At 38.2% G+C, this 12805-nt stretch overlaps 1 protein-coding gene across 8 annotated transcripts in view; it reads left to right on the forward strand.

Moving 5' to 3' along the window:
* Positions 1 to 12805, forward strand: part of LOC124159080 (laccase-1-like) — a 151839-nt gene that overhangs the window by 90314 nt on the left and 48720 nt on the right. For all 8 annotated transcript variants that reach the window (XM_046534611.1, XM_046534615.1, XM_046534612.1 and 5 more), the window contains one exon: positions 3744 to 3942. In XM_046534611.1, coding sequence (XP_046390567.1) covers positions 3744 to 3942 — 199 coding nt within the window. The remainder of the gene's footprint in view (positions 1 to 3743; positions 3943 to 12805) is intronic.

The raw sequence follows: 12805 nt of genomic DNA on the forward strand, positions 1-12805 counted from the left end.
GAAAATAATAAGTGGACAATAGGCTTCACTTTTATCTTAATTTCTCCGTGTCACCCAATGTTTTGAACACTATTCTAGAAAATGAGAGATTCGTTATCCCTCTGAAAACCGCAGTAAAACCATCGCATCTCCTTGCACTGTGGGTGACTACCAAGTGAAAAAAGCAAGCTTCAAAATGCCTATCGGCTTGAGTAGCGTCGATAGACGTAGAAACAGGTGATGAAAGTGAAATTTGGCGCCTTCTTTGGGGACGGTATGGGTAGATAAAGATAAGATGTTATTTTTATTTATGGCAGTCATGTTCGCACATTAATTTTTTTTACTCGATGAATCGTATAAAATAAGTAAAAGGGAATATATTGAGTTCCAATTCGATACTTCGGACTCTCCGCGCCTCTCGTGCACCTTTTCATGCAAACCTGTCCCCATAATTTCGCAATTATAAGTTGAAAAAGTCGTCCTGATCGTGGTGTTGAATGTACTGAACCTCTTTCTCCCACTTAAGGCGTACTATCGCCTTTTGAAACTTCTAGGAACGATTGGCATCTAAGTGCTCTGCAGCACTCTCTCTCCCTGGAGTGGAAGTATCCCATCATATCTTTTAAATTTCCTTAAAATATCTCTCACCTTCTGGTGATCAAGCCATGAATATGCAGATATCTCATGGGGCACAGCTGTTTGCGCCTTGGCCTTTGATTACTTTTGCACCTACTTGCCGTGACATGTGGCTGGCTCATACGAGTGAAATCATGACATTCCTTAGTGAATGAGGGAAGGTTAGGGTCGGTCAGGAAATGCAGCGGAACTTGTCGCTTTGGATGGATAAGCTATATAATACTTCCTCTTTTCCTTCTTGTCAGGAAGCCAAGTCGCCTTGGGTGGGTTAGGAAGTTCTAAGATCAGCTCGGTTGTTTTGAAGTAGTCGACTTGAAGAAAATGTGGGAATGTGATGATAGGAATAGTTAACATTAACAGTGCTTTGTAAGGGTTAATCTCCGTTTGGCCACAATAAGAAGCATTCTTGAATGCAAGAATGCTTTTTGACATAGTTCAAAACTTAGACGTTTCTTTATTGTGAGCCATCATCGTATATTTGATAGATCTACGGCATTATTGAACAACTGCTTTATAATATTCGGTAGTTTGAACGATCATAGGCAGAACAATTATTTCCCTTTCCAAAGTTTCACATATCTAACAAAACTTCTTCATGACTTGAGGTTATATTGAATTGAGATAGAAAAACGAAAGGATCACATTGATGAACGAAGCAATTCTTGTCATTGGTAGAATAAGAATCAACATTAGGATAGTCAAGAACATAGGTGGATTAAGGTGAGGGGCACGGGAGCACGTGCTCAACCCCCAGACGCTTAAAAACTGACAAGGTTTTTAATATGGTTATGGTTACGTTCGTTTTGTTTTGTGTATTACGGAGCCTCCATCATTTAATTTCATGTTAAAATAAATAGAATATTTCGTACAGTAATTGTTGCATGTGGTTTTTAATCTCAAATATGAGAATACTGTTTACTTGTCAGACCCTTGTGCCCCCCCCCCCCAGAAAAAATCCTGGATCCACCCTTGGATAGGAATAAAAGAATAGGAGGTAAAACTTGATCTTTAGAATTTTTCCAATAATACCATCACTCGCAAAAATCTCTTTTTTCAACTTCAAGTAAAATCTTCTTCTGCATGGTGCTCGACGCAATGGATTGTATCTCCGCAAGAATCTCTCGCCGAAATGCGAATCCCAGAAGGTGACCGGCAATTTTCTTACATCTCCACCACCTTTGCGTTCACTTTCTACTTTGCTAATTTCCCTGCGAACATTCTACGCCATTATACGAGAGTGACAGCAAAGTCAAGCGAAATAAAATGCAAATTGTGCGAATGGGACATGTACGGTTTTGATTCTTTTTTCCACGATCATATTTGAGGATTCTCAAGTCCACCGCTGGAATTGTTGTCGCTGCGCGCGCATTAAAATCAGTTTTCAAAATCGCCACTCGCGGCGCTGCCGGCCATCGATTTTCACTTGTCACGAGGACATAAACGGAATTGGAATGAAACTGATGGAATAAATCATTTAAACAACACATTTAACGCATGCGAGACGATTGTCAACTAAAAAAGACTGCTTCCACTATGATTAATGGTGAAAGTCGCAATGAATGAGATACGGATGCGTAGTGACGCCGCCAAGTAAAATGGGCGCGAAACGGGAACAGATATTTCGCTTAAACGACAAGTTCTTGAGCCTTCTTCAATGGAGTCCCTCTACATTTTTCATTTCCATTTCTTAAGCGAAGCCGTAAGGGTAAAATTTTCTGTTCGTGCTAAGACGATTTTTTATTTACCTACTTATACAGTGAAATTTACTGTGGTTGGAGCATCAACGGGTTTGTGAATGGAGTAATCATTTTATGTGGGTCAATGTAATATCATTATTAAAAGTTTGATTTTAGACATCAAATCTTAATCCTATGATTATTTCATTTTCGTTGTGTGCTCATTTGCAGGTTTTCCTCGACTTTTTTTCATATCATAGGAAAGCATCTGTGTATCTCAAAATTTAGTTCTCTGCTGCACTTGCCAGGATTTTTCATTCGATTCTCCTCAAATGCACATCAATCAAAATAAATTCCAATTCTCCTACGATTACGGTGTTGGATATTTGGTGATCTTGACTGTTTTTACGTAGCCTAATAATGTAGCACAAGCTATCTCTGTGTTATGGATGGGATATTATTAATCGCGAACCAAAACTGGGAAATATTTTGTTCCCTCTCATATCGCTACATAACTGATGGGCTGTAATGTTAATTATAGTTATTATAACGGAACTTTTAATAATATTTTTGGAATATTGTGTTTTATATCATTTTTTTGAACTTTGTATAACGGAATTCTTTTGTTGTACTGCCTTGTTTCATTTGCTCGTTGCTCACAAATAGTTAGTGAGTTGATTTAATTATTTGATTTTTTTACTGGTATTTTGTTTTGTTAGTCTTTGAGGACACATGTCCTAGAGCAATAAATACATTTCTAAATCCATCCCAAGAGCCCAAATTTAACAGAAGTGGCATTTGATAACCTCGGCTGAAATGCTTTGAGGCTATCGACAGGGCAAGCTAGTAATGCTCATATTGAGAATGGATGAAATCTTTTTGGGTTTGGCGTCCAGTAAGGACTTAAATATTCTTACCCGGTGCCAACCCCGAGAAGATTTCATCAATATTATTCGCCGGGAAGCTACGATATTTAATAAGATCTTATTCTTTCCCGGCATATGATGCTGGTGAAGTCTTCACGGATATCCACCGGGTGAGTTGATTGCAGGCCGACGATTCGATGGATGCCTCCGCCATCTTCTTCAGGGCATGACAATTAGAGGATGTTGCCTTCCTATATATCGGTCAGTTTCACACCGTGACACAGGTTACGCTTTTAGTGCCGCCTGGAACCCTGACCAAAGAAAACTCAAGGAGGAAAGGCAAAAAAACCAGCGCGAGCCTATCAGGTGTGACCTGACGAATTTGGCGCGACACTGACCGGTATATACAAGGAAGGCACCATCCTCCAATGGCCTTGCCCGGAAGATTATGACAGAGGCAGCCATCGAATCGTGGGCCTACAATGAACACACCGGGTCGAAAACTCGAGAAGATTTCACCAACTTACGATCTTTCATCACATTGCAAATGTTTACTTTATATGTGTTCCTCATTTTATCGTTGCAGAAGATGAACGGGTGCTCGAATTACTGTCGAAAGAATTTCACATGGAGGCGGGCCGGGAAATGGCCGCGCGGTTCCAGGGAAGACAGGAGCCTCAGAGAAGCTTCAAGGTTGGAAACTGCTACCGCACCTGTCGCTTAGGACGACCTCCCCGTATCTGCCACTACCAATTCTTACTGGACTCTTACGTCACCATGGGAGAGTGAGTACTTCTACCACGGCAAACACATCACTGAACTGATACGCCTTTCTGTACATTTTACAATCCTCGCAGTTGCAGGATATAAGGAAAGGATATAATGTTGCTTATTATCCACTGCTCCATTACCGTCATTATCTCTAAGCACTCTAAACGTTGATCATAATTTTATTTAATTCTTTATTCTTTTTAAAATTCATGATTTCTTTTGCATTTTCATTGTTATTTTTATTATTCTTGAATATTATTTTTTTATTCCGATCTTGTACAGCACACATATACTTGATTACCTAAATTGTTTTTTTTTTCTATTTTGTTTTCTTTTTATAATTATAAATCAGCACCTGCCGCTGCTTTAAGAAATGATGGTAACTCCTATGCAGGTATACCTAAGGGGCCCCTTATTCCTCTTCTCTGTTTTATTAATTGTATATATGCATTTTTGCAATTTATGAATAAGTAGACAAGATATTATTATAATTACTATAAATATATTTCAATACGGCAATACATCTACGTGATGTAGTGAAATATATTTATGTACATAATATTTCCGATATTTGTCTGTCCGCAATGCATTTCCATAAGGCTGTACGGATTGCAATCAAAGTTAGTACGTAGGTGTATCACATGCTTTTAATGCCCTTAGTGCTACTTCTGGTGGTGTACAACGCTTACTTTGCGTTGTCATCTCAACAGTTTGTGACGACACGTCATACAACATAAGGGCAACAGACGAAGTGGGAGTTACGATAACCTCGAACCTCAGGTGGGGAACACATATAAAGAATATTTGCGGCATAGCTCTGAAGAAATTAGGATTCGTCAAGCGTATTGTGGGAATATTTTCGGATGAGAAAGTGAAAGAAAGGTGCTATTTCGCTCTCGTCCGACCGCACCTTGAATATGCAGCGAGCGTATGGGATCCGGTGCAGAAAGACTTAATCCGCGAACTGAATAAAATACAAAGGAAGGCTGCGCGTTTCGTCAAAAACTGCTACGGGCGTACAGACAGTGTTACCCAGATTTTAAGCGAATTAGGCTAGGAGCCGCTGGAGACTCGGAGGCTGCGCGCTAGGCTTAGATTGCTTGAACAATTGAGAATGGATATCTTTAAGAGCGACACAGAGAACATAATATTATAGCCACTCTATATTTTCAGGTCCGATAAAAGCGATAAATTAAGGGAGATGTTTTGCCGAACGGATAGATATGGGAATTCGTGTTTCCCCCGAACCATAAAGGACTTTAATAAACACTAGTCCCAACTTCGTTAAAGCACTTCCTTTTTTTAAACTGTAAACGGCTGGTGTCCTAATCCCCCCTGCCACACGCCTTTTAGGCTGCTTGCGGGGTATTATGTAGATGTAGATGAACATCTGTGGTTGGACATCCTGCTGGGTAGGTTCACCCATTGACGCTCTTAAAGAACATGACTCAGAGGATTACTACACTCGCCAATAAATCTTATCGGTGGAAATCTTTTTGCTGGGGTATGCGTTCACACGACGTATTTCGTCTAAGCACGTACCAACACATAACGATCAATGTAGTTAAGCAGATTCCTATGCGCAGTATTCGGAAATCGCTTTCTTTTTCGTTGCTTACTGTTAATTGTCTTCCGCTCACCGCCTTACATACTTCAATTTTGATCCAACTGTGGGATACATTATATGGGATAATTCCAAGTTTTCCACTTCTCTGGGTACAATCCTTTCCAAATAATACCGAGTGACTTGCTAGTTGTCCATAATTCTGAGTTACAGATAAACAATTGAGAATTTTAATCGTCAAATATTCAACAACTTAATCGTAGAAGAATTGGAATTATCCTGTACCCTTGGTGGAGCCTAAGGACTCCCCATACAAAAATCCTGGAAGGTCGTAGATGATCCAGGGAAAGGAAATGGATCCCATCCTGCATTCATAGAATTCCAACACCTCTGCCTTAATCCGGTGTGAGATCTATCTTCACCAATCCAACCCTTCCTTAGGGATGAATATCTGAGTTATTGTCTATGGGTCTAAATCGACACAAAGTCGCACTTCCGCTGCTATGGAGTTGTAATGAGGCTCACTTCAAGTCATAACACCTTGCTGTATTGAAGGCGGCCATGAGGTAGGAAGTAAAGTAAATTTCTCCCCCTCTACCTTTAACGTGTGACATGGGCGCACCCAGCAGGGGCCAGGAGGGGGCAGCCCCCCCCCCTAGAAACGAAAATAAATTTAGTTCAAAGCGAAAGTTTTACTTTTGTATAAAAATGATATAAGTGTAAAGCATGGAACTAAATAAAAGTCATTATTTATCAAATCAAATAATAATAAATATTAATAATTTGCTGTCATAATTTTCTTACAATTTTGGTTTCATTAACCTTTTCTGTACCAAATGGTTACAATTTGAACGACCACAGCTATTTTTCATCCTGTTTACGCCCTTTACGTGTGATACTCGAGCGAATCGCATACTTTTGGGCAAACTCTACTCACACCAAACTAATCTAGCCTAGGGTTTGTAACTAGAGTGAATGAGTGAGCAAACTTGGATAAAGCCATTCCCTGTCAATCATATGAGATAGTTTCGACTAGTTCTTTTTAGCATTGGATGCGATGCTTATCGTCCTATATCGTACTCACTCCCTTTTAAATATCAGAGATTGCTCACTGAGTACTAATCAGACATTGATGTAATATTTATCGCCATAAATAGTTCTGATAACATCATCGTGAATCATCATCTTATCTGCAGTCCACTTACGTGTTTAAATCAGATTGCGAACATCATAGTTACTGCCTACTTCTAATCGGAAAAAAAATTGATTAAAACTATCAAACTGGCGTGATAGGGAGTCGTTTTGTTAAATGTACATAAAATTTGATGCAAATAATTAAGCACTTGATTTATTTTATCAAACGCACTTGATAAATTTTATCGAACATTTCTATATTTCATAATTTCGTCTATTCTAGGTAAGAGTTTGGTAAAAATAACTGAATAAATTCGATACGCTTCAGAGCTTGGTAACTTTCATTGAAGATATGATTAACTTTACGAAAATGCTTGCTTGTTCATTGCTTCCTACAGGCGTAATTTTTCTCCAATTTTTTTATTTCTTTTGCGGAAACTTAAACTCCTAATTTTATGATTTTCAATCAGTACCTAATCTATGTAATCAGTTGATCTTACGTGGATTCATGATTGAATGAACGCCAAAGAATCATTGAAAGTGAAAATGGAAGAAACTGGTGATCGTTTAAGAGTAAGCGTAAGAGAAAAATGCTTCTCTTGAAAGATTTTTCTCCTTTTTCTTACTTATGTTTCGCCCTTTGCTCGCGGTTTCATTCTTCATTGAACATTTATGTGAGTGATCTAACACTCTATTACTTAATTTTACGCTAATGTGAAATTTGCTGGATTACAAAATGCTTGTATACGATGTATTTTGATGCCCGCGAACACAACGATCGTGTAGATTGTCGCAGCGAGATAACCTTGAGGCAATAACTTAACAGTTGAGCGTGTTTTTCATGGATTTCTTTGAGGCTCGTTACAAACGGCTTCTTATCCCCACTAGAGTAATGGGGACATACGTAAGGTGAAAGGAAGGAAGAGCAATAAGGAGAAAACTTGCTTTTAAAAAAACTCACCGAGACGAGCGACGCTCTGTACCGATACAGTTAAGTGGTCATGTCAATTGCGTGTGCACTTGACTATCGAACATGAAAGTGAGATAATACCAATTCCTTTTCTCCATGATTTCCAAACAAATGCTCTGTGGGACATACTGAAATTACATTGTGATACCTCCAGCATACTTATACAGTTCGACAGCTGCATGCCAGTAAAATACTGTTGGACGTAATTTGTTTGCATCGTAACCTTTTAAATTTCTTATAATGTTCGTGCAATGCAATCCCTCCAACGTACCCATTTCACAGTGTGACATGTGTAATGCTGTACCAATGCAAGTAAAATACTTTTGGACGTAATTTGTTAGTATATTATCCATTTAGATAGCAAATAATAATCGTTCAATGTAATTCCTCCAACATACCCATTACACTGTGCCACAGCTGTAATACTATATGCAAGTATAATAAGGTTCAGGTGATTTGTTTACATATTAACCATTTTACTTGCTTATAATTATTGTGCTTGAGGGATTTCACAGACATTTAAACAATCCCGACTAGCATTAGGGGAAGAAACTTGGGAAAAAGGAATTGTTGCTTGCCCGCTTTCGTGTCAGATTGTCGATTAGACACGCACTGGCATGACCACTTAACTACATCGGGGAAGACTGCTGTCGGTCTCACTCCAGGGCTGAGACAATAATTTGAAATTTTTTTAAGGGGATCGGATTGGTGTGGTGGCTTGAGTGTTGGCTTTCCACCTCGGGTTCAAATCCCTTAAATGCTGTGTGGAGGATATTTCAAGCACAACACTCCGTCTGTCGAATGGGACGTTAAGCCGTGGTCCCCTTGGCGCCTTTCGTTAAGAGCAGCCTAATGCAGATGCCGGGTTTCTCTCCACCCTTCCTTACCTACCCTTCCCTAATGGCGCAAATGACCTAAGCTATCGGTCGCCTCCTCCAAACAACATACCATACCAATAATATTTAAGGCCATATGCCAAAGTAATAGGTATGCCCAATAGCCAGTTATAATGTTAGTTATTCAACTATGTAGTAACAGTATTGAATATAAAGAGTGCGTGGATGACTACCGTTAATTTAATCTCCTTAATCCATTATTATTACGGATGGATGTGTGATGGATTACGCTGGGGTACAATTTTTAACTTATTTTCTGTTGACTTCCATTTTTGAGCCGCTTTGTATTGAAACAGGCATGCTGAATTAAAAGCAGTAGTTGGTTTTCTTCCACCACGTCAAGTCTTTTCATTATTCCTTTAGTAATTGTTACGAAATGAGGCATCATTGCTCTCCAATTGGCTGACATTAACCTAATCCCACTGGCGCCGGGTGACTGACACCGTAGGAGGCCAGTCACCCGGCAGTCAGGCAGGATTCATAGCAGTCTAGCTATGCCAAAGTAAGACTCTGGCACGTGGACCAAAGTTGACTTCATGTGGGACCTTAATTGTTGCGCGGGTTGCCCACACGGATTTTTTTGTCAATTCACGCGCATCTGTACCTTTGCATAAATTAAATGATTTTTTACGGTAAGATTTCACCCTCATTTTCAAATTTTGTATGACACATGAGAAAAAAGAGGGTATCCTGTAGCTTTTCACGATATTTTCTATTCACGAGCATATCTACTTTTTGATTTGCATTTGAATTAACTCTTTATGTATGGCCAGTATATACGATAAGATTTCCCTTAAAATTCGTTCATTTTCAAATTTTTTATGACGTAAGAGACGAAGAGATGGTATCCTGTTGCTTATAAAGGTGACGTTTAAGATAAAAACTGATATAATTTTCTTATCCGGAGGCCAAAAGTAGGTCAAAAACAAGTCTAAGTTCTAAGGCAAAAAAATGGCTATTCCCTAGAGCTATGAAAAAATTTGAATTCATGTTGAGTATTTACGCTACCCTTGTTTTTTATTTCACTCAAATATGTATCCATAAAATTTCCTACATTTTACCATTTTAGGTAGAGAAATTTAAAATACTCTGCATTCGCATTTTTCTGCCTCTTAAGATTCAGTTGGTGTGAATACCGATTGAAGCTAAATCATTTTAACAAATATCCTTTACTGAACTTACAAAATAAGCTCTTAAGATTGACAGCCGTGGAGCGAAAAATAGTAGCCCAATTTTTCGTTTTTGTTTAAAGGGGAGCGTAAAATATCTGATAAGTTATGAAGATATGACATTGACTTAATAACATACCATAGAACAACGACAGGGCTCGAGAATTTGGTATAATTATGCAGTGTGTCCAGCGACCGGGAAAATCGGGTATTGTGCGTGAATTTTAAGTCCCTGTAATTATGCGTGAATAATTCATGAATTTTTGCTCTACGAGGATATTTCAAAATATTTTGTTTCAATTCATTTCAGATTAAATTTTTCCAGTTCAACACCCATTTCCTGGCCTAAAATGTGCTTGTATTTTTAAGCGCAGTAGCCAATTAGAATTTTTATAGTCGCATCGAAGCGTGGAACGTCAGAGAAGACAACAGAATCGAAATTTCTAGCACTCTTGACTCAACTAAGATTCAAAAACACGAAAAATAGATATGCCAGATGACTTGAACATCTACTTATGAGGTCGAAGCAATTTCTAGGCTTGCATTGAATAAATTTGAGTTTTTAAATAGAATGTGCGCCAGCTAACCTATTCCTTATCCTTGTACATACATTAATATAATATTATGTAAAAGTATTGAAGTAATTTTGGGTGTTTTAAAATTCTTATCCATCGCAGTAATCACGTAAATTTAACCTGTTATTTTGTAAAATTTCCATGGAAAACCAGGAATTATGATGAATTTTTCTGCTTCAATTGGCTGTACGATGGCATGGAATTGAATCATTTTAGGATCTTTGGTGAAATTTTTGTACTAAAAAATATCAACGGGCAGTCAAAATGTTCAGCCTTTGGATGTTAAGTCGGTCATTAGCTTGCCCCCTTAGTATACAATGGATTGGCTTTGGAAAGGGATGCCGAATGCCTGTTAATTAATGGATGCATGGCTACAGCTTTATAAAATACCACAAAAGTTGGGCAGAGTTTCATTATTTATAGAATAAGTAATTAGTGTTATCATTGGTACTTTTTTGTGGTTTGAAACTATCGGTCAAAATGTTCAGCCCTTCAATTTTGTAGTGGATTATTAGTCTCGCTTATCGATGCACGAATTTTGACCGTAAAATCATCCTGTATACAAGAGCTGCATTCAGAATATCAATCTTTAACTCACTCGTCACACTTACGAATCCGGTTTGATTGCTAGAGTTCGAACTTCAGGGTAAAAAAATCCATATCGTTGCGTAATATTTGGAAAGTTGCGACACTCCAGAGCCTTAATGACCGAATACCTGTTCGCAATTCGTCCGTCATTCTCTTGTCATCCCGTAACCAGCTCCGGATCTGGCCACAGGGGGCTGCAAATATTTACCATTTTGCACGCTTGGATTCCTCTGAAACGGGAAGACCATATCAAGCTTCCAGGCTGGATATATTCAGAGCCGCTCGGGAGGGTATAATATTTCGATCCACATTTTAACCCAGACCTGGCGCATGGCGACGAATCCGTTCTGCGGTTTCGGGCTGTTTGACCGCATTAACCCGGAAAATCGACTCCTGACGAAATCTCAATGGAGAGAGGCGTGAGGCCCGCCTCTTCCCAACCGAAGTGTTTCCTTTCTCCCGATCTCCATCTATGTGATAGCGTCTCCTACCAAACAACCTTCCCGTCGCCCAATTAAGGCGATTCCGGCGCAAATCTGGCCCAAATTTGATGGACACACGATGACTTTGCTGTTGCTAAGAAATACTTGGCCCGAATCTTTGTCGAAGGTTTGTGAATAGACCTCAAACGTAAAAAGTTGAATTCCACAGTAATAGATGTGATCAATATTTAATAATTATGGTAACTAAGTAACATTGTAGTGATATTATTGAATATTGAGAGTGCGAGGACGACTACGGCTAATTTATCTCCTTAATCAATTATTTTTATATGCGATGAATTATGAAATAAATTTGAATTGATGTCGATTATTTCTACGACTCATTTTTCATTTTATTTCATTCAAATATGTAACCATTAATATTTATACTCTTCTTCAGTTCATATAGAGAAATTTAAAATACTCTGTTTGCGCATTTTCCTGTATTTTAAGAACAAATAACATTGAACGTAAAAAAATTAATTCCAAAGTAATACGCATGGCCAATGGCTAATAAAAATGTTAATTATTCAACATTGCGATACTAGCATTTAATATTAAGAATGCGTGGATTACTACGGTTAATTTCATCTCATTAATCAGTAATATTCTTAAAAATACTTGGCCCTAATTCTCTAAATATTTATTTAGAGAATTAGGGCCAAGTATTTTTACTATAATTATTTATATTAAATTATTATTCTATTCAATTTATTTCGAAATTTTCTTAAACATCGAAATTGATAAGTTTAATTCATCGTCAGTGAGTGGAATATGAAAAGAACTTCATCGTTGTCACGTTGATTTTAGTATGATTTCAATATTCTTGCTCTTAATCATATGTGATTAGGTGTGGCTTGGTACTTTATATAATGGGCGTTGAAACGCTGGACCTTAAACAAAGCCCTAGCCTTTTTCATAATTTTGAATGGCTTTGAATAAATTTGCTTCTAATTATGTTGACTTGATCTCCGCGTGATTTAAGTCGGCTGTTTGGTCCCCTGCTCATGTGAAGAATTTATGCAGGCAAGCTTTTTTCAGTTTGACCTGTTTCATTTCGTTCGTTTTCCTCGAAAGCAATGAACAGCCAGAATTAACGACCTCATGCATGCGTATGTTATCGTACCATTGTATTTTTATTTCTCTTTTTATTATAATCTGTCTCTAAATGCTTGTCCATACTCTTTGTCAAAGGTTTATGAATAGGCCTCTAGCGTAAAAATTGAATTTTAAAGGCGTCCTCAAGTCTCCACGTCTGATTGTAGATCTGGAACAATAAGGGACAGTCAAAATTTTCAGCCCTTGATTGTTATGTCAGATATTAGCTTAGTCCTCGATTTACAATGGCTTTGGAAAGGATTGTCAAACCTGTTGCCGGCCTCGGTGGAGGCGAGGTAAAGTCCGTCTTTTATAATATAGATTATTTATTTCTAAATAATTTCATCCAATTCAGGCGTGGTATAAAGGGAAGTTAGACGAAATTGAAATAAGAGGAATCG

This window comes from Ischnura elegans, chromosome 5 (assembly GCF_921293095.1).
Source record: "Ischnura elegans chromosome 5, ioIscEleg1.1, whole genome shotgun sequence".
NCBI lineage: Eukaryota > Metazoa > Arthropoda > Insecta > Odonata > Coenagrionidae > Ischnura > Ischnura elegans.